Raw genomic sequence first — 18,199 nt, forward strand, 5'->3', positions numbered from 1 at the left:
AATTGGTTCCAGCCAACTGGAGCATCTCTTCAACACCGGTGATGCTAAAAGTGATTCAGATCATGAAATCCATAGGCTCACATGTGGCGAAAGTGTGTATCTTTTGTGAGTTATCATCTTTACAAGAAAGTGTCTGCAGAGTCGCAGCATAAAAGACAAAATAATGTTCCTGAACTTTACTCCTCACCTGTTGGCAGTCTCTTGCATGGAGTCATAGAGTTCTTTTAGCTGGGTGCTGGCAATCTGATTAAGAAGCTGCGTGAACTTGGTTTGCCACTCAATGCAGTGTTGCACCAAGGAGGACTTGAGTGGTGAACAGTCCAGCCTCACAAACTGGATGTTAAACAATGTCTCTTCCTGTTGAACACTGTTGGCCTTCTCAGAGTATCTGAGAAAGAATCAGAGGATGTACATTACAACAGATTAATGTGCATACATGATTTATAGGTGTTTTCAACATTCTTTTGAAGAATGTATTGACAAAAATTAAGCTTTCTGTAGCAAGAATCGAAACAAGCCATACTTGTTCAGTCTTTTTCTAATTGTACTATCAAGAACTTTACCATTTAACGTGCTAACTAAGGCCTGCAGTGTCAGACATGTAGCTCTTTAATTTCTCACCTTGGCGTGAACTTAATGGGACATTCACTCTTGGGAGGCCTGACTCCAAATTGTTTAGAAATGGTCCTGTGACCCTTCCCAGATTGATGGGCAGCAACAACTAAGATAATTGTGGATGTCTTTGCACCTTGGCATTGTGTTATCACACACCTGAATACTCCAGACAAGCAAACTGTCACCATTTCTGCTTTTATAGGGGTGCTTGCCAATGGTTATGTAATCAAGTGCATTTGAATAGCAGCACCAGACTGCTACTTACCCCCCTAAATCCTATGGGAACGGTAAAGGTGTACTTAGTTTTTCACACATTGCTTCTCCATTTAACCCAATTTTCGTTAGATAAATGATGACAGTGTAAACACATGTGCTTTCATTGATCTGAGTTGTACCACATTTTAAAACCTGGTAAGGACCAGATCAGTTTTTTATTATGAGAAACGATGTACCTTTGTATGTCTGCATCGAAAGAAGATACTGGTTTGTTCTGTGTCTTGTAGTGTTGTATGAAGGAGTCCTTGTTCATCACCCAAATGGCACAGTATTTGTCCCAGCTCTTCAAATAGACCTTCAGCTGGCTGGCATTGGCCATCATCCCTGCCTTCACTGCAGCCTGAGTCTTTTTTATCCCCTCGTCTTGCTCTGAAGGGTCAAAAAGGGCCAGTGTGACACCGGATATAACAGTGCACAGGTCTTGTCACGTACTGTGCATAATTCATGAACATTTAAAGAAGATGCTCCAACCTATGCTGATGTGTATGGGAATCCTCTCTGACCCTTTGCAAGACATAAGTTCAGGGAGTCGTTTAAATTCTGAGACGACGCTGACGAGTTGAGGCAAAATGTTCACTGTCTGAGCGAGCTTGCTCAGAGTCGGGATGAGCTCCACCTGTGAATCAGATATAATAATACTTTTCTAAGAGTTGTTTTTGACTTTTTAAAGAGAGCAGTTATAATGAAAAAAAAGAGTGAAGAAGGGAACCAAAGATTTGAGCGTGTTGCAGTCTGATAACCATTGAAAAGAGCCCTGCGTGTGCCTATGTTTGTGCCTGTTCTTTGCCGTCTGATCAGGACATGTGGTGATCTATTTTATAACCGTGAGTGTTGTCCTGTCAACGAGAAAATCTCAGATTAATTAGCACTTCTACAGTTGATTGCAGCAAAATTACAGTATTAATGAAGGTGTATCCTAAAAGGATGGAGCCAGTTTCATGTTTTTGTAGACCAGCGAAAAAAATGCAAGTTCATGTGATAAAACTGTGCCTCTCAAACACTCTGATCTACATGGACATGTCTCGACATGAAGTCGACAAACCATTGTTATATGATCAGATTTGCCGAAAAGGGGTTGGTGGTACCTTTGGTGCAGTTTGGGGAGGTGTCTGGCGCAGTGCTACAAGGACTTTAAACAAGGGGGTGGGTGATGTCTTGCCATCACCATTGATGGCTCTGAATAGCTTCTTCATGGAGTCTCTGACGTTACTCCTGAGAGATTCCTCTACCATTTGGTCCACCTTCTCTACGTAGGTCACCCAGTGCTCTTGGACCTTAAACACAAGAATATAAATTTGCACACAAAGCAGAGTAGTGGGAATTTCAGCTGTACTATCAATTTAAAGGCAAAAAATTATACTAAATCTTTCAAAACCGGATTTTTTTTTTTAAAGTTTGAAACTACCAAAGGAACTTCCTCTTACCTACTGTCACAAGTTTGCATGCTCAACATCATATCATAGCTAATAAATCTAAAATAAGTGTTGTATAGATGCTCCAGAGTACAGTTTTCTGTGTGCATCAACAATCTTTAAAGACAGAAAAACGCAGCTCAGACCTCAGCGCCATCATCAGCAAAGATGCTGTGGATCTGGGTCATAATATCCACAATATCCTGGTGTGCCGAGTGCAGTATTTGGAGACAGCCCTGCTGATGAGCCCTCTGGTCATCCTCAAACTCCAAGTTCCTAAAGTACAGTGATGTGAGGTGTAAAATTAAATGAAATACATGCATCAAAGGAGAAATCACAAAGCTGTGGTTACCTGTACACAGTCTTGCCATCTAATTTTACAAGCAACGTTTCACTAATCTTCCGGCAGAGGTTAGAGATGGATAGATTGGAGACTTTGTAACCATCAACTGTCGACTGGACCTGGAGTGTTATTATGAAGAGAGTGGAGGGGGACAAGAAGAGATGCTCAGTGAGAACAGGTTTTATTGGCTGCAGTTAGTCCTGTTCATACTGCCATCATAACTGTACTCATTAATCCATACAACCCTCCATTCAGTCAACTCTTAATCCTCATCAACAAGCCATCTCTTTGCATCTCAAATGCCAGGATTTGAAAGTGATGAAGTGTGTGTCACAACCTTGTCGACGTGCAGGAGACAGTCATTGATGAAGAGGTTTGAGGCTACTTTAGTCAACCACAGGAGTTTGGTCAGACCTGGTCGAATCTTCTTATCAATGAAACAAATTCGCTCCCGAAACAGACCCAACTCGTCCGGAGACAACATTCCAATAATCCTGAAACGTACACAAAGAGTTTGGAACATATACTGTATTTGTGTTTGGTTTTTCCTCAATGAACAGTACTGGAACTGGCAAGATTATCTCACAAGTGATGACAATGCTGAGTTGTTGTGTGATTATTTGTGTACTGTAATGTGAGCTAAGGGATGCAAACATGAATTGTGTGTCAGACCTGTTGTAGTTCCTGCACAGCAGCAGCATTCTCTCTCTGAGGACCCTGATATCCTCCCTACTCTGGTACATGTCAGATACACACTGGGGGATCTCATACTTCAGTTGAACCCAGTAATGTATCTCTGAAAACAGACTCAACAGGTTTCTGGACAAGAAAACACATAAAAAAACAAAGAAAAAAACAATTAAAGTTAGGTGAAGTGGAGGAAAAGCCACACAGATGATAGAAATGTAGGTGTTTTTCAGTGTTGTTCAATGTTTTGCAGTTTACATAAACTTTCCCTGTGAAAGCATTTCTGTATTTATAGCATGTGCATATATTTGGAATTAACTGATGGTAAAGTGTATTTTTCATTTAATGTTCCTGCACAGTTAACACAACACCAACCAAGAAGCAAACAACCCAAACGAGACAGGTAACTTTTGTTTTTCTTTGTTTGCTGCCGTTGACTCACTTGTCAAAATTGACATCCAGCTTAGCCGGCGTTTCCTTGCAGCGCACCAGGAGTGGCTGCTCCAGTTTCTTCAGCAACTGTCCGTCCATCTTCTGACTCCACTCATTGAAGTTTTTCCGAATAATCTCATCCAAAATTTGGACCGTTTGAACAGAGGTGGAAACTACTTGTTTGCGGCTGTGAGAGTTTGGCATAAAGAATGCATTCTGAAGCACCTGGAGGGAGAAAAAACACAAAGAAGTCGGGCAAACAGATCAAGAGGGAGGGCTCCTTACTTTTCATAATGGCCATGTGATGGCATTAATCAGTCCATGTGTTGTACCAATTAAAAAGTATTAGATTATGCACAGCCTGATGGACTTACCTCCATGGGACTTTCTAAGTGATGCTTTAGAGCTCTTGCCCACAAGGTCTGGCTTATAATCTTTGGCATATGTTCAGGAGAAGACCTTTTCCTTTCGTTCAGCACCTTGTTTACCATTTGGAGCTCTCTGTTGAATATGGCGTACACCTCCTCTGCCTTCTCTTCTACAAAGCGCCTAATGGCCTGTGATGGAGGACATCACATGAAACAGAACAAGACGAGAGATTAAACTTTACTAGCCAAAAAAGTGGAAGGAACAGGTTAATTAGGCTTTGCACTGATAGAAACATTAAAGAAATCTGGAGGATGTGGTACACTTTAGCAAGGATAACCTATAACCAAACCAATCTTTTTGTTCTGAACGATACAGGAACTGCTGTGTTGTAAAAGATGTGTATGTGTGTGTGTGTGTGTGTGTGTGTTTGTGAGACACCTCACGAGAAGACATAGGCTTAAAAACGTCCAGAAGCCAAATTCCTTCCTGAATTGTGTTCACGGTCTTAAAAACAGAACTGATCAGGTTCTGTATCATCATTTCCAAATCCTTCACAAATGCACAAAACCTGTATAAACCCAGACACAATAAAATCACGCGACATCATCAGTGCAGACACGTGTCAACACACCTACACTAAGATCCACAGGAGCAGAGAAAAATATAAATCAATGCTAAAAAGCATCTAAAATCTTAGCATATGCTTTAAAAAAGTAGGCAAATGAAACAGTAACTGTACAGATTACATCAGAAAATCATTACTATTATGACTATTATCAAGCATTTTGTCAGTGTTATACTGAATATACAGAAATGATATCTAATTACTAAAATACTCATATTCAGCTCCTTTTCCTTTGTGGGTTTGTCCCTAAAAAAAACCTGTCACGACACCCTGTGTTTTTATTTTGTTTACTGCGAGTCACTGACTTTTAATGTTTTGAAAACTGACCAGAATAACTGTGAATATCTGAAGCTCGATATTGCTTCCATCAAAAATAGACTAAATGCATATCTTTAACTAGCATTTTTAGCTGTGATCTCAAAGTGTTAAAAGCAGAAGATCAACCTGTTGAATTCATTGTTCCATGTGGTATCTTTGACATCAAGGATGGCCTTGTCAACAGAACGCAGGTTCTGCAGCCCACGTTGAAAGTTGCCCTCAATCTCTAGTAATGTGCGGGTGAACTCTGGTCCCTTACAGCCTCTAAAGCAAGGCAGATCTCTCTGGTGACCATCCTCCCAGCGGGCAAACTGTTGCTGGCAGTCACAAACCTGAGATAAATCAAAACAACCTGTATCAACAGATAACAGTTGATAGTGTGAACTCATTTTGGCGTCATATCTCACTGATGCTTGGAGAGAGAACCGCATCCACAAAGAGACCTGGTCAACAGTAACAGTAAGGGCCATCATGCTCATGTGAAATACTCCATTAAATTAAGCAATACTAACAAGTGAGGAGGACTGATCATTTCAGAGAAGCTGAGGACGCTTTGACAATACAGCAGCCATTTTATAGCAACCTAACCTCTTGCATGGAACAGATTTGGTTACAGAGGAGCTTCAGAATGATGGAGAGTTCCAAGAGGTTGTCATACCATTTGTAAACTGTTTTCAGGTACTGTTCTTTTGCATAGCAGGGTTGATTGATTGGGAATAACAAAAAAAAACGTAATTACTGTCAGCATACAGTACTACTTTATGAGATGAAACAGTTGTAATAGCTCCAGCAGCTGTTCATTGGGGAGAGCGAGGGGAGAGGGGATGGGGTCATCTGGTCTGACATGAATTTCAACATCCTGACATCAAACACATCACAAATGCAGTATAAAAATGCTACTGTGTCCTTCAGTCTGTATACGTGAGTGAGAGAAATACTCACCTCAAGCAGATCTTTGAGCCTCTTAATAAAAGCATCAATCACCACAAAGAACCTCGTTTGGTCCAGGACCCAACCTTTTAGAGAATACCTGATAGGGGAGAATCAAAGAAAAGCTGTGACACTGACAGCAAGTGTGGAAGGAAGGCGCAAATGTTCAAGATGCCTTTTCACGTTTATTGAACCTGTGCAGCTGCACAGGTCAGCAGAAATAACACAACAGCACACACACACAGCATGTAAAAAAACTAAGCAATCTCTTTAGTTGGTTTCTTTGCATGATGCAGACCAATACTTTGATCCTTCTGAAATGGAATAACATATTTTCCACCACTACAGAATGCATATTCCACCAATGTTTAACGTCTAATTGGGTGAGAAGCTACTCACTGCATCAGTTAGGGTTAAATAACTTTTCTGCCAGCAGAAACATATTAATCACTGGAGTGCTTTTCCAACGGGAGCCTCTAACCTCTTTACCTTGTTAAATCCAGGTGGTAACTTTAGGTTGTTTGTGAGTCTGTTTCTTAATTGAAAACTCTATAAAATTTTGTCCAGTCTGACTTTAACTTTGCCATCACTAATACATATTCAGTTTTATGCAAAACTATATATCTAAAGTATTCTAAAGTATCTAAACTATCTAAAGTAGTGAATTCCAACATTTCAAATCAAAACAATGTTGTACTGGTTCAATTTCTCCTACTTATGATGACGCTGTGAGACATGCTGATAAATTTCCTTCCAGGACAGGCAGCACTGTATGCAGTCATGGAGGACTTGCTTGCTTGATAACACAAAGTCCTTGAAAATCCTGTCCAGAGAGATCTTTTGGGTGCACAAGTGGATGATCTTGTAACTCATCTGAAACATTGAAGAACACAAACATCTGTTAATTGAAGTGCTGGGTGTCTAATTCAAGTGTATTTGTCCTCTCTCTTGATTAAAAAAAAAAATCCTTAAATTTAGCTTTGCCAGAGGCGAAAGAGCAAAACAAGGTCAGACTTCTATTAAAAACACAAAGTCAGCATGAGGCAATTGACTGAAGAATGGTCACAAAATCATTGAAAGCAAATAAATTAACAATATCATCAATAATATTATATATAGCAACAACAGTGTGAGCATACGAACAGGATTTGAAATTGTAATAAAGTAACAAAGGGATGGACAAAAATCCGGTCAAGTAAAGAAGCACACACCCCACCATGCTTGGAACCATTAATATCCAGATACCTGGCAGAAGAGCCCAGTGATTCTCTCAGTGGTGTTATAATGGGGGGAGTTGACCCAGATGATGCGAATGAGAATGACAATGTGCCGCAGCTTTGAAGCAATCTGTCCTGGCTCGAGCTGGGAAAGCTCTTCGCAGGGCTCCCTCAGTATGGACAGGAAGGTCAGGTTGGACTGAGCCTGCAGAGAGCATTCCTGGGCACCACATAAACACACTGAGGTCAAATGAGAACAGGCCTGATTATTGGTTCCATTTAAACTATCATGTCAAGATTTTTACTGTCTAGCTAAAAAAAAAAAATGTGTAAAACAGCAATGGTTATGAACAGTCCAGTTTTGCATTGTGTGTACACCATCAATCAATACAATTCTATTTTGGTGGCTCCAATACTCAGTTCTGCTCTTTAATTCTAAAGACAATATTATTTGTATTACACCTTTGCAAAGACAAAACTGAACAAAGTTCCAATACCCGTATTTCCTTGGCCAGTTGGCAAAACCGCAGTACATACAGAGATTTGGCCTGCAGCAAGATGTTCTGGATGTGCTTGATTTGTGGCTTTTGTAGCTGCTGGCTGATGTCAGACAGCTTGGTCGAGCGACTCTTCCAGAAGGCTATCTCCTGCAGCGGACCACAGCTGTCTTTCATCTCTACCATTTCTTGGGCATTCAGAATCTCTTTGATCTGATCAGTCCAGTGGATCATAATGACTAAAAGAGAGTAGGACAACAGAGTGGAGGGAAGAGGATGTATAGGTGGAAACAAATATGAGAGATCCCTCCATACATACACACACACATAAACACCTTCTCAAACTTACTCTCCATTCTCTGGACCAGCTTCTTGTCCTTGCTGGCCTCCTCAGGACTGAACTGTAGGGCTTCCACTGGGATGTATAAAACTGTGTTGCCTGACTTTTTATACGAGTCATCTGTTCAAGAATAGAATTGTGTAAAATATTACACAGTAAAACGTGATGATGAAGAGCCAGTGAGAAGTCTTTCTTGACAACTACTGCTAGTGTAATATATCTAGGTGCAGAAATGGTTAACCAATTCTCTCCTTTCCTCTGAGGCACCAACCTGTTATGGAGGCAATGAAGAAGTGCAAGCTCTTGATATCGTCATCGTTGATGTTATGCTCCTTGTATGTAATGAGAGCAATTGGGGGGGCCTGCAAACAGGTCATATCGTGAAGCAGCCTCTGGAGGGAATCGCCCCTCACTTTGTTGAAATGTACGGCTGCATCAAACGTTTCTTCAGTTATTATGGCCCCTGGTATGCGGGTAAAACAGTACAGCTCCTCAACCACTTCCTCCTATAAAATGAATAGTTCGATGCAGTGGTAAAGAGGAAGGGGAAAAAGAAATGTAGAGGGGGAAATGAATTAGCAGAACATAAAAAAGGAGAGTAGAGCACTCCGATTGATCAGACAAAAGACGACACAGTAAAGCGTTGCAGAGTCTGGGTATTTTCATTAATCTATATTTCACAAACTGGGGTAAATTAACAAATATCCAGCCCTGACATCACATTAGATTACAAAAGAGCCCACAGAAATAAAGACAAAAGCACTAGAAATCTCTCTATTTAAGGATCACAAACAAGACTAGGATAAATTATATTATCTAACTGAAGAGGTAAATACCTGCAAAGGCATGCTGTATTCCACCCGAAGCCCCTTCGAGATGTGCATATAGACTACCACAGATGTGATAGAGATGTCCATGATAAATTGATCCAGGGATTTGACATTTTCTTCTGACTTCCATGACTCCTCAGTCACACCAGCAATATCCACACAATGGATAAACACCTACCCACAGATAGGAATATGAAAAGATGGGTCCAAAGAGAGAAGGGGCACGAGAAAATAGGGTATTTTGTGGTCAAATTTTAAATCAACAACAACAAAAAAAATTGCTAATTGTTTTACCTGACGGATGGCCATTGTGCTTTCCTCTTCCTCCTCCATTTCTTTCACAACCTTAGCCTCCAAGATTTCTTCTTTCTTTGTAGCTGCTGATACAGTGACAGGAGACACCAGGTTATAATTTTAAACTATAACGTTACTTTTAGTTTTCAGCTTTATAGCGTCGTTCTATTCGTCTTTTTTTTTCTAAGTTTTTGGAGCTTCGCGAGTATGGAGCAGTTATTGAATTAGTAAAATAGTGTTTGTGTTTTTTTTTTTTCTTTTTTACCTTAACATTAGATGGAAAGTAAAGGACTATTTGGTGTTTCATGCTAGATCAAAGCAGCGATGTCAGGGTTTGGAAGCAAGCAAATCATCGTGTTCATATTAACTCGTAAACAACACCGCAGTTCTCACAAGATTCACATCAAGTATTTATTAAAAAATGTTTCCGGGTCCGCAACGACCACTTTATACGGTTAAAAATATATACAAGATGTCATTCCAACGTGGACAGTATTAATCTTTTTCGTAAATGTTTGTTTTCACACAGTCAAACTACAGTAATTGAGTTAAACCTACCGCTCCGTGTATATGTCGCTATGGTAACGGTTGGTTATCTGGGTAACCCGAGAGGACAAGGCCAGAAACGTTAGGCGGAAGAAGTTGGGCAGGGCTCACGAGCTCGCTCACGAGCACACCAAGCACGTGGGCGTCGTGCTTTGTGCTGGTGGAGTTTGTGGTGATTTTCAGGAAACAATAAACAATATTCAACTGAGCTAGCTTACATTACGTTGACATTTTCACGTTTAGAAGGGGAGGAGGGGGGTAGGATTTAGTAAACACGTAACGATGTACAAGGTAAAGCATGCATTAATATGCCATTTGAAATGTAGAAAGACTGTTGAAAATGTTTTTAAAAACTTTTATTATTAATATTGAGCTTATTCGGCAAAAATGTGCAATGACATCTTCATGTAGACTAAGAATGTGACTCAAGTCATACAAGGTCGCCCTCCAGTGGAGGAATAACTACGGTAAGTACCTGGCACGGACCAAATTAATAATAATAATGACAATGACAAAAATTAAATAGCTAACAATAATTTTAAAAAAAATCTGAAAAAAGTTGGGGCCGTACAGTTTGTAAAATGCAGCGATTCTAACATTTGCTGTTACTTTGCATTACCTTTTATTTCACTGCACATAGTGCAGTGTTTCAGCTGCAACACATTCAGTAAAAACAGATCAGTCCAGTGCCTCTTGGTCCTCAGCCGTGCCTTGTATGCAGAATGTGGCTTTACATTAAATACCATTGAAATGTTGAAAATGCATGGCTGTTCCTGGATAAGCTGTGGTCATGCGTTGCAATAAAATCTCAATGAATTTTCTGTATTAATACTGCCATCACTGAAGTGTAAATTAGCTTTACCAAGAACACTGATAAAAACTCATACTATCACAGAGCCCGGCTTTTGGACTTGTTACTGGATGGTCTTTTTAATCTCTGGTCTGGAGCTACAGCATCCATTTCCTCCAAAAAAAGATCTTGAACACTGATCGGTCTGTTAAACAACAATAAAAAAAATAATAATTAAAAACGTGATGACTGAAACAGTCAGAACTTTAGCTTTGTAAAAGGTTTCACTGGCACACCAACAGGCTGTTTTAAGTTGTTGTAAAACTTATTTATGAGTGCTGACTGTTTCAGTTATTAAACTGATTGATCTGACCTTGCCCTCTATGCACAAAATCATTTGATGATATCACGCACTGAAGGGTGAGAAATGTACAAATCTTTTCTGAGAAACACTGTTTGTAGATATTTCAATGATTTTCCTCTTATTTGTTGACCACATTGAGCTCTTCTGCTCATTTTAGTTCCTCAAAGACACATAAATAAATTACAATCACCTGCTGACATCTCCTGTTTGAGAAAATATTTTTTTCTCTATTTGTTATATATATATATATATATAAAGCTGCCATTCTTTTTAAATATACATTGTCCATACTGTCTTACCTTTTTTGTATTTCTATTTCTTTTCTTAGGTTGTACTCAGTTGTACGAGGAAGCAAAATAAATCAAATCAAGTATGTGTAGGTGTATCTGCAGGTGTCTGACTGGGATTTCGTGTGCAGACGATGGTTTTGTGTCATGAATGAGGTGATGTAAAACCTGCAGGTGTGACTGATTCTGATGAAAAATCTGACTAGAATCTGAAATGACAAGGTAGAGAATTTCTGAATAATGTTTAATGTCATTAAAGTGGTATCAGAGTGCTTTTTTATTAGTATTTTCCATATAATCACACATTTTGCTAATTTGGGATTGTAACTATATCCATATTCAGGTTATTTCAACTAAAGCCTCCAGGCTCCCAAGTAGGATATTTTTCTTACGACTAGAATAAGCTTATCTGAATTTGAATCCAGGATATTGTTATACCCCTCCTCTCTTGAATCTCAGACCAGAGACCACATAGACAAAACCCTGAGGAAGTCTGTGTATGGTCTTTCAGGGGGGACAATCTTTAAGTCTGAGTCCAACCTTGAACTCACCCACTCCTTCCCGAATGGCTTCCCTCTCTCATTACTGAATCTGTCTTCCTCCCGGCTCACTTTCTTCTCTTGTTTGTCTCTCCGTCCCTCACAGGAGTGTAGAGTCCTTTCCTGCGGGGAAGTACAGGCCTTCTCTCACACAATGCTGACTGACTCCAGACTTCTTGTCTGTGAAGCTTCATTAGAAATGATTTGTTTGAACAGGCTCCTTTTCATTCCGTCCCACTATGCTCTTGCTCAGCTTAGGAGAAACGCACATTTGCATAAAAATATCCTTTACCTTCACCTTCATTATTTGCATGTATGTGCCTAAAGTTTCCAGCTGTCAAATCAAGAATAGATAAAAGAGACGCAGGAAAGAAAATGAATGAATTCATCTTTTCTGCAGGTAATATTGCGAGTTTGTTTAGTATCACGTGGTACATTCTGAATCAAGGAAAAGCTGTATGTTTATGATCTCCAATGATATCGCCTCCAGGTTATTTCTTGTTTCTGCTATTGTTACAATAAAACAAGCACGGGGCTGGTAGGCGCAACAGGAACACAATCAACTCAGCAAATTAAACCTACCACTAAAACTTGCTGGAGGATATTATTGCATAGTACTTCACTCCCACTTGATACCCACGTAAAATGAGTGTTCCTGTACATCTTTGGACTGAAAGGTGCACAACCCTCCACACTCACTCAAAACTCAAACTTCTATATTCGTACAGAAGTCCAGACTTGATTAGATTAGGTAATACATTTTTTTTAATTAAATCTTGTAGAAAAATACAAATATTTTTCAATATTTTTCAAATGAATAGTGAAAGTGACCAATAAAAGATGTATTCTTCTCAACAATGTTTGATGGCCTTCTTAGATTTTCTGCTCAAATACAATTTGGATGTTGACAGAGTAGGTGATAAGCTTTGTGTGAAATAAAGCAATGAAAGCATCTAGGTATGCCATTCAAACGTATAGTGGGGTGACATAGCAAACAATTGTTGTGTGGAACACAGATGCAAAATGACTGGAGACAGATTGGAAGGCAGGCCAAAATGAAAAACCATGAGTTTGTGATCTCATAACTAATGAAAGGCTGCCTTGCCAACAAGGGATGGAAAAGAAAGGGATGGAAGGGATAAATAAGCAGGACAGATGGCCTGTTTAGACCAGATGAGGCAGAAGATATACACCATCACTTACTTAAACGAGAATAAAAGGAGTGTAGATGAGCGAAGAACCAGAGAAACAGAGTTGTTCAGCTTACAAATAGTCAATAGAATAAAGAAGCCCAGCTGGAGGCAGCAGCCCTAATAGCAATCCAATATTTCAATAAAAGTACAAACAACACACGCAGACTCACACAAAAATGCACACACAGTACATTAGGCAGTAATAAGCTGCTGGCTAGAGCACAATGAGCTCAGGGTCTTTTTAGAAAAGTGGAGTAGGCCTTGGAAGATATACTTTGCTTATTACACCACGATTAGTCCACAGACACTGGCTTTGTTCAGCCACCGACGGCCAAGGTATGCCCCACCTCATGAAAAGCCACTCACAAATACACGCAAACAAACATACACATGTGTCTGAACGCACGCTTTCAGGCATAATGAGGCCAGAGACAGACATTTGAACATAAACAAGAATGGCCCAGAGCAACCCGAGCTCAGTGGAATCACATCCACACACACTCACTTGGAGGCGAAATCTTTTCAACCTCCTCGACCCAGCCTGACAGCACCCTGTGTAGCCTGCACAGTGTAAGGAAAGGTCCAGTGATAATGAAGCAGAATGGGGTGTTTTTTTTTTTTAAAGGATCACAGCTGGAATGCTGCCAAAGCCCCATCTGTGTGCGTGTATTTGTGTATAACAAAAACAATAAATGTGTGTACGCGCCGCCAAGCAGAGTGATTGATAAATCCACCTTTAATAACAAACCATATTTATAAGTACAAAGACAGCCAGCTTCCTGATGAGAATACAGATGAATAACATGCTGTATAACCTGCGGTGGAACACGTGAGAAATGAGTTTTTAGAGAGCAATAAACAGGCAGTATGTTGAATGTGGAAAAAAAGAAAAAGGAAAACACTAAGAACAGAGAGAGGTTTAATTGTAGGCGAAAAATTAAGCGCTCCCTCTTCGAAAGAATTGTTTCTTTTCTATTTCAATCCTGGCTCTGCGGTGGCTCCTTGAGTCCATTTTTAATGCGAGATTCATCCTCCAAAGAGCAGCAGTTTCAGTGTCATTGATCCAAGCGCTTCTTTATTCTAGTCTGTCTGCCCACTTATTGAGGTGAGAGACAAAGGAGGCAGAGACTGAGGGAACAGCTGGGAGGAGTGAGAATACGTTGGGGTTTTGGAAAGAGTGAATTAAATAGCCTTGAAAGTTGTTTGTTTTTCGAAGATGATGTCAGAGGAACATGTCAAAGCTCTGAGCAGCTGCAGTATGTGTGATTATGCGTGTCGAGAAGCTCTAGTGTGGCGTCTTCTTTCACAGCTGTGATAAATGCAATTCAGCGAAAGGAGCCTACCGAACCCGATCAAACCATCTCTAAGTTTTGGATGATTTTTTTCCTCCTGCTTCTCAGGGGATGAAATAACATACACAAATATACAGTTTCTGTTTGACAGCATTCTATCATCCTAATTCTGTTATTTTAATTGGTGTGTCCTGCCAAAATGCCACCGTGATTGAAAAGAAAAAAGGTTAGATTATACAAAAAAAAGTTGAATTTAAAATGTTTAGAAGAGTTTACTTTTATTTGAATAAGCTGACCTTGGAGTGTCCCATCCATCAGTTCTGTCAGGCGCCGTAAGAAATCTGAGGCTCCATCAATCTTACAGTTTTACCTTTGCTGACAGCATGTGGCACAAGGAAAAACTTTCAAATATTTTGAAATGGACTGAAACTGTAACACACATTTGCTTAAAAATCTTAACAGCACTTCTTAATTACCTATCAATAAAATACAAAATCAGAACTTCCAACCTTTGTAGTCATAACACTTGCAAGACCTGAATAAACTTGGGAATTATAAGGATGAGGATCCTCATAATCTAGTTTGCCCTGATAGAAACATATGCAGCAGAACTGAAATATTTAAAAATACTAATAAAGTAAACAGAAATGTCAAATTACTTTAATTACTGTAATCAGAAATACTAAATACTTGCATTCACCGCTATATTATGGTGGGCTTAAGTAAATATTTTTTGTGTTTTACAAGCTGATTTATTCATATGGCTTCACATCTTCGGCTCACTCTAAAAGATGGATCAAGTGACAGCATTTTCACTGGCGTGCCCCAGCTGCTTTAATCTTCTCCGAATTACTGTTTAGAAATGTTACAATTGAGGCAAGTGGACGTGAGTCTCTCTGTGTGTTTTTACAAGTGATTAACGGACCTTCACTGTTGGTCAGAGCTCCACCGACTGCAGTTCCAAGGCTGCAATTATCTCATTGTCCACTTGGTGGTGCTAGCACTCTGTGACCATGACGGTCACAGAGGGGGGGCTGAAATGGCCTCTGTCATTAAGGTGCAGCCGCAGTGCGCTTTCTAAGAAGAAAAAATATATATATATATATCAGTGGACTCTAAGCTTTAAGACCCAAATACACGTTTAGATTAATCTAAAGCAGAGCACTGTAAGGCAGAACCTTTATACATATTACTACATTGCTTAAAGGTGCAGCTCACGTGACTGTCCATGTCTGCTCCTATTTACTGTCCTGAAAAAGCATAAATTACCGAACCACAAATGCATACAGATTACAATGTTAGTCTACAATAAGCATTGAATCATAGTGTACATACAGAAAAGGCGGCAAGTGAAAGAAAAAACCTGAAACCTCCACCCTCACCAGGGAGGAGATGTAGTGGCTCTGTTATGCTGTCGGGGGGGGGCATTTTGGCAGCAAGGTTTGGGTCTGTTAGTCACTGAAATGCAGGGTCACTGCAAATCAATAGAGTTGCTCTCAGCGATCACCATCATCCTACGCTGGGAGTTGGTTCTTCCAGGATGACCATACGCCAATCCATAGGGTGCAAGGGGTCAGTAACAATGAGTGTGAAAATGATGTCATTCTAATACGTGGCCTTCAGTCACCAGATCTCAACCAAACTGAACACCTGTGTTAGATTTGGGATCGATATGCCAGTCCACTCAGAGCTCTACACCAAATGAGGGAATATCTTTTTTCAGAATGATGCTCCATCTCCTTAATAGAGTTCCAGACACTTGTAGAATCAATGCCAGGGCAAATTAATGCTGCTTGTGTGGCACATGGTGCCCCAATATCTTTCTATGACACTTCATCAGGTTGTTTGTCTTCATTTGTTACTTGTCTGCTTAAAGGTGTATAGTAGTGCATATTTGTAATGCAGCCCAACACACCAAGGGTGAGTGAATTTTCTCTTCTGCAGACAGAGACAGAAGGGATGGAAGTGGAAAGAAAGACATTTCAACAAAGGCCATGAGTACGTTCAGTCTCAAGTATTTGAGTTAGATCGTCATTATCCATTAGTCTAATTGGCCTTTAGTCTGACAGAATATGAAAGGACCTTTCTGTTTGAGCGCAGCCTATATTTGTGGTGTAGAGTTGACTACTAATGAGCAAAAAAAAGAAATCCACCATGTCAATTCAATTCACTCATCAGTGCCATAACTAAATCCACAACCTCCCTGCATCATTTGGTCGTTTTTATTGTCAACTTGCCCTATGGACTGACGGCTGCCCATTTGATGGCAGATTTGGCAAAAAGTAGCCATGATTTCCTTGAGTATCAAGTGAGGCTTTGATCTCAAAGTCAGACACATTGAAGCCATAGACGATGTTCCAAACCATCTGTTGAAATATAGTCACTTCCAGAAGGATGCTGTGTGGACGGGGGAAAAAAAAAAAACTTATGTAGAAGGTCATACTCATTCATGATGGTTTTCACTCCCTGGGGGGGCATATAGGGGGCAAGTGAGAATTCTGCTCTCTATTGCTGTGAATGTGTTCTTATGTTTATATGAGTTTTTAATTCAGGCCTTGAGACGATGTGAACACATAATTGCAAAGATGTGTTTTTTTCCACATCTGCTGCTCGACTGCCTGCAATACGGCGGTGAGAAAGTCTCTGTTGCAGAGAGGAGAGAACTCAAGGTCTGATTGTGAAGTTTGTGCTTGTCCAAATCAGACATCCATTAGAAAGAAAGGTGCTTGCTGGCAAGGAGCAACCCAAACATCTGGAAATGAAAAAGATAAGCTGATGATACATGCGAACATTGCCAGAATCTAATGTTACCTTCAACTATGGTGTCATATACAAGGGAAATCCCAAATGCACTGATGTGATAATGCCTCTCTGCACTCAAAACTCAGTAATACTCATTCATTTCTTTTTTATACCCACCTTATCTTGTTCAGGGTCAGGGAGGGGCTGCAGCTTATCCCAGCTGCCACCAGCATAGAGGCAAGGTACTCCCTGGACAGACTGGCAGTCGAGAAATATCCTCTACTCAAACATCAATTTAATTAATCAGTCTTAAAGGCAAAAAGACGTTTAATAAAGCTTTATGAAACTAATCATGCAAGACTAATAACAGGCTTCACAGATGTGAAAAGATGACACTTCAGCTCAGAGCTGTAAAACCTTACGAGGGCTAAACTTTTACTTTGGATGTCCTCCATGTCCAAACGTTTGTTATACAGTATATGAACCCTGTTAGACATTCTCAGGTGTTTTCAAGTGGTGGTGCAAAAATTAAATAAGTAAATGGCAGAAAATTAAAAAAAAAAAAAAAAAAATCATGGCACTGGCCAAGCTGAGCCAACAATTATTCTCATTCTGATAGCACATAAACTGATGACTCATAATGGGTTTCTTTTGTTGTTTGTTTCATTGTGTGGCACATAGCTGTTGGGTACAAAGTTAATTTCATGGTCACGCTCACTTAAATACGCAGACATGACTGTCATGCAGAAGTAGACCCTCGGTCAGTCAACTGAGAGCAGGAGCAGTTTCAGATGTCAAGCTTTCTGAAATATTGATAAAAGTGAGAATATCTTCTATTCAAAGCACATAAGATAACAGATATGCTTTGACCAGCTCATATTTTTTTTTCTATTTTCTATTCATCTTAACTGGTTTTACTTGCTTCAAGGTGGGTTGGAAGTTGGATAGGGTGGGGTTGGGGAGAGAAGAAAGGAGATGTTTTTGGTGCTTCCTAAAGCACTTTCTGCTACATTAAAGTTGTCTAAAAACTGTTAAAAAAGTATGATTGTTTGAATAGAAAATTAGTATATGAGCAGCCTTCTAAAAGACTTCCCCATTAGTTGTGGTAGGGCTATGTTAACCCAACACAATTTGAGGTAAGTGGTGGCCATAGCCACCCTTGGCCACCCCCTGGGTGTGTATTCCACAGAGTTTGCTTCCTGTCTTTATTTCACCTTTCTGGTTCAGTTACAGATTTCTTCACACCTGCATTGCGTTAGTT

At 39.9% G+C, this 18,199-nt stretch overlaps 1 protein-coding gene across 1 annotated transcript in view; it reads right to left on the reverse strand.

Moving 5' to 3' along the window:
- Nucleotides 1-17,171, reverse strand: part of dnah2 (dynein, axonemal, heavy chain 2) — a 66,708-nt gene extending 49,537 nt beyond the window's left edge. The window contains exons 1-23 of the mRNA XM_072376170.1: nucleotides 17,116-17,171; nucleotides 16,447-16,593; nucleotides 16,110-16,134; nucleotides 9,186-9,260; nucleotides 8,898-9,065; nucleotides 8,333-8,564; nucleotides 8,071-8,181; nucleotides 7,722-7,960; nucleotides 7,253-7,444; nucleotides 6,723-6,880; nucleotides 6,020-6,107; nucleotides 5,204-5,409; nucleotides 4,573-4,702; nucleotides 4,140-4,322; nucleotides 3,776-3,990; nucleotides 3,319-3,465; nucleotides 2,984-3,140; nucleotides 2,656-2,765; nucleotides 2,450-2,579; nucleotides 1,977-2,165; nucleotides 1,363-1,507; nucleotides 1,068-1,260; nucleotides 188-388 (exon numbers count right to left, since the gene is read on the reverse strand). Of these exons, the coding sequence (XP_072232271.1) occupies nucleotides 188-388; nucleotides 1,068-1,260; nucleotides 1,363-1,507; nucleotides 1,977-2,165; nucleotides 2,450-2,579; nucleotides 2,656-2,765; nucleotides 2,984-3,140; nucleotides 3,319-3,465; nucleotides 3,776-3,990; nucleotides 4,140-4,322; nucleotides 4,573-4,702; nucleotides 5,204-5,409; nucleotides 6,020-6,107; nucleotides 6,723-6,880; nucleotides 7,253-7,444; nucleotides 7,722-7,960; nucleotides 8,071-8,181; nucleotides 8,333-8,564; nucleotides 8,898-9,065; nucleotides 9,186-9,260; nucleotides 16,110-16,134; nucleotides 16,447-16,593; nucleotides 17,116-17,171 (3,497 nt within the window). The remainder of the gene's footprint in view (nucleotides 1-187; nucleotides 389-1,067; nucleotides 1,261-1,362; nucleotides 1,508-1,976; nucleotides 2,166-2,449; nucleotides 2,580-2,655; nucleotides 2,766-2,983; nucleotides 3,141-3,318; nucleotides 3,466-3,775; nucleotides 3,991-4,139; nucleotides 4,323-4,572; nucleotides 4,703-5,203; nucleotides 5,410-6,019; nucleotides 6,108-6,722; nucleotides 6,881-7,252; nucleotides 7,445-7,721; nucleotides 7,961-8,070; nucleotides 8,182-8,332; nucleotides 8,565-8,897; nucleotides 9,066-9,185; nucleotides 9,261-16,109; nucleotides 16,135-16,446; nucleotides 16,594-17,115) is intronic.
- Between the last annotated feature and the right edge of the window lie 1,028 nt (nucleotides 17,172-18,199).

Source organism: Leuresthes tenuis, unplaced genomic scaffold (assembly GCF_036924035.1).
Source record: "Leuresthes tenuis unplaced genomic scaffold, fLeuTen1.0.hap1 SCAF_22, whole genome shotgun sequence".
Classification (NCBI taxonomy): Eukaryota; Metazoa; Chordata; class Actinopteri; order Atheriniformes; family Atherinopsidae; genus Leuresthes; species Leuresthes tenuis.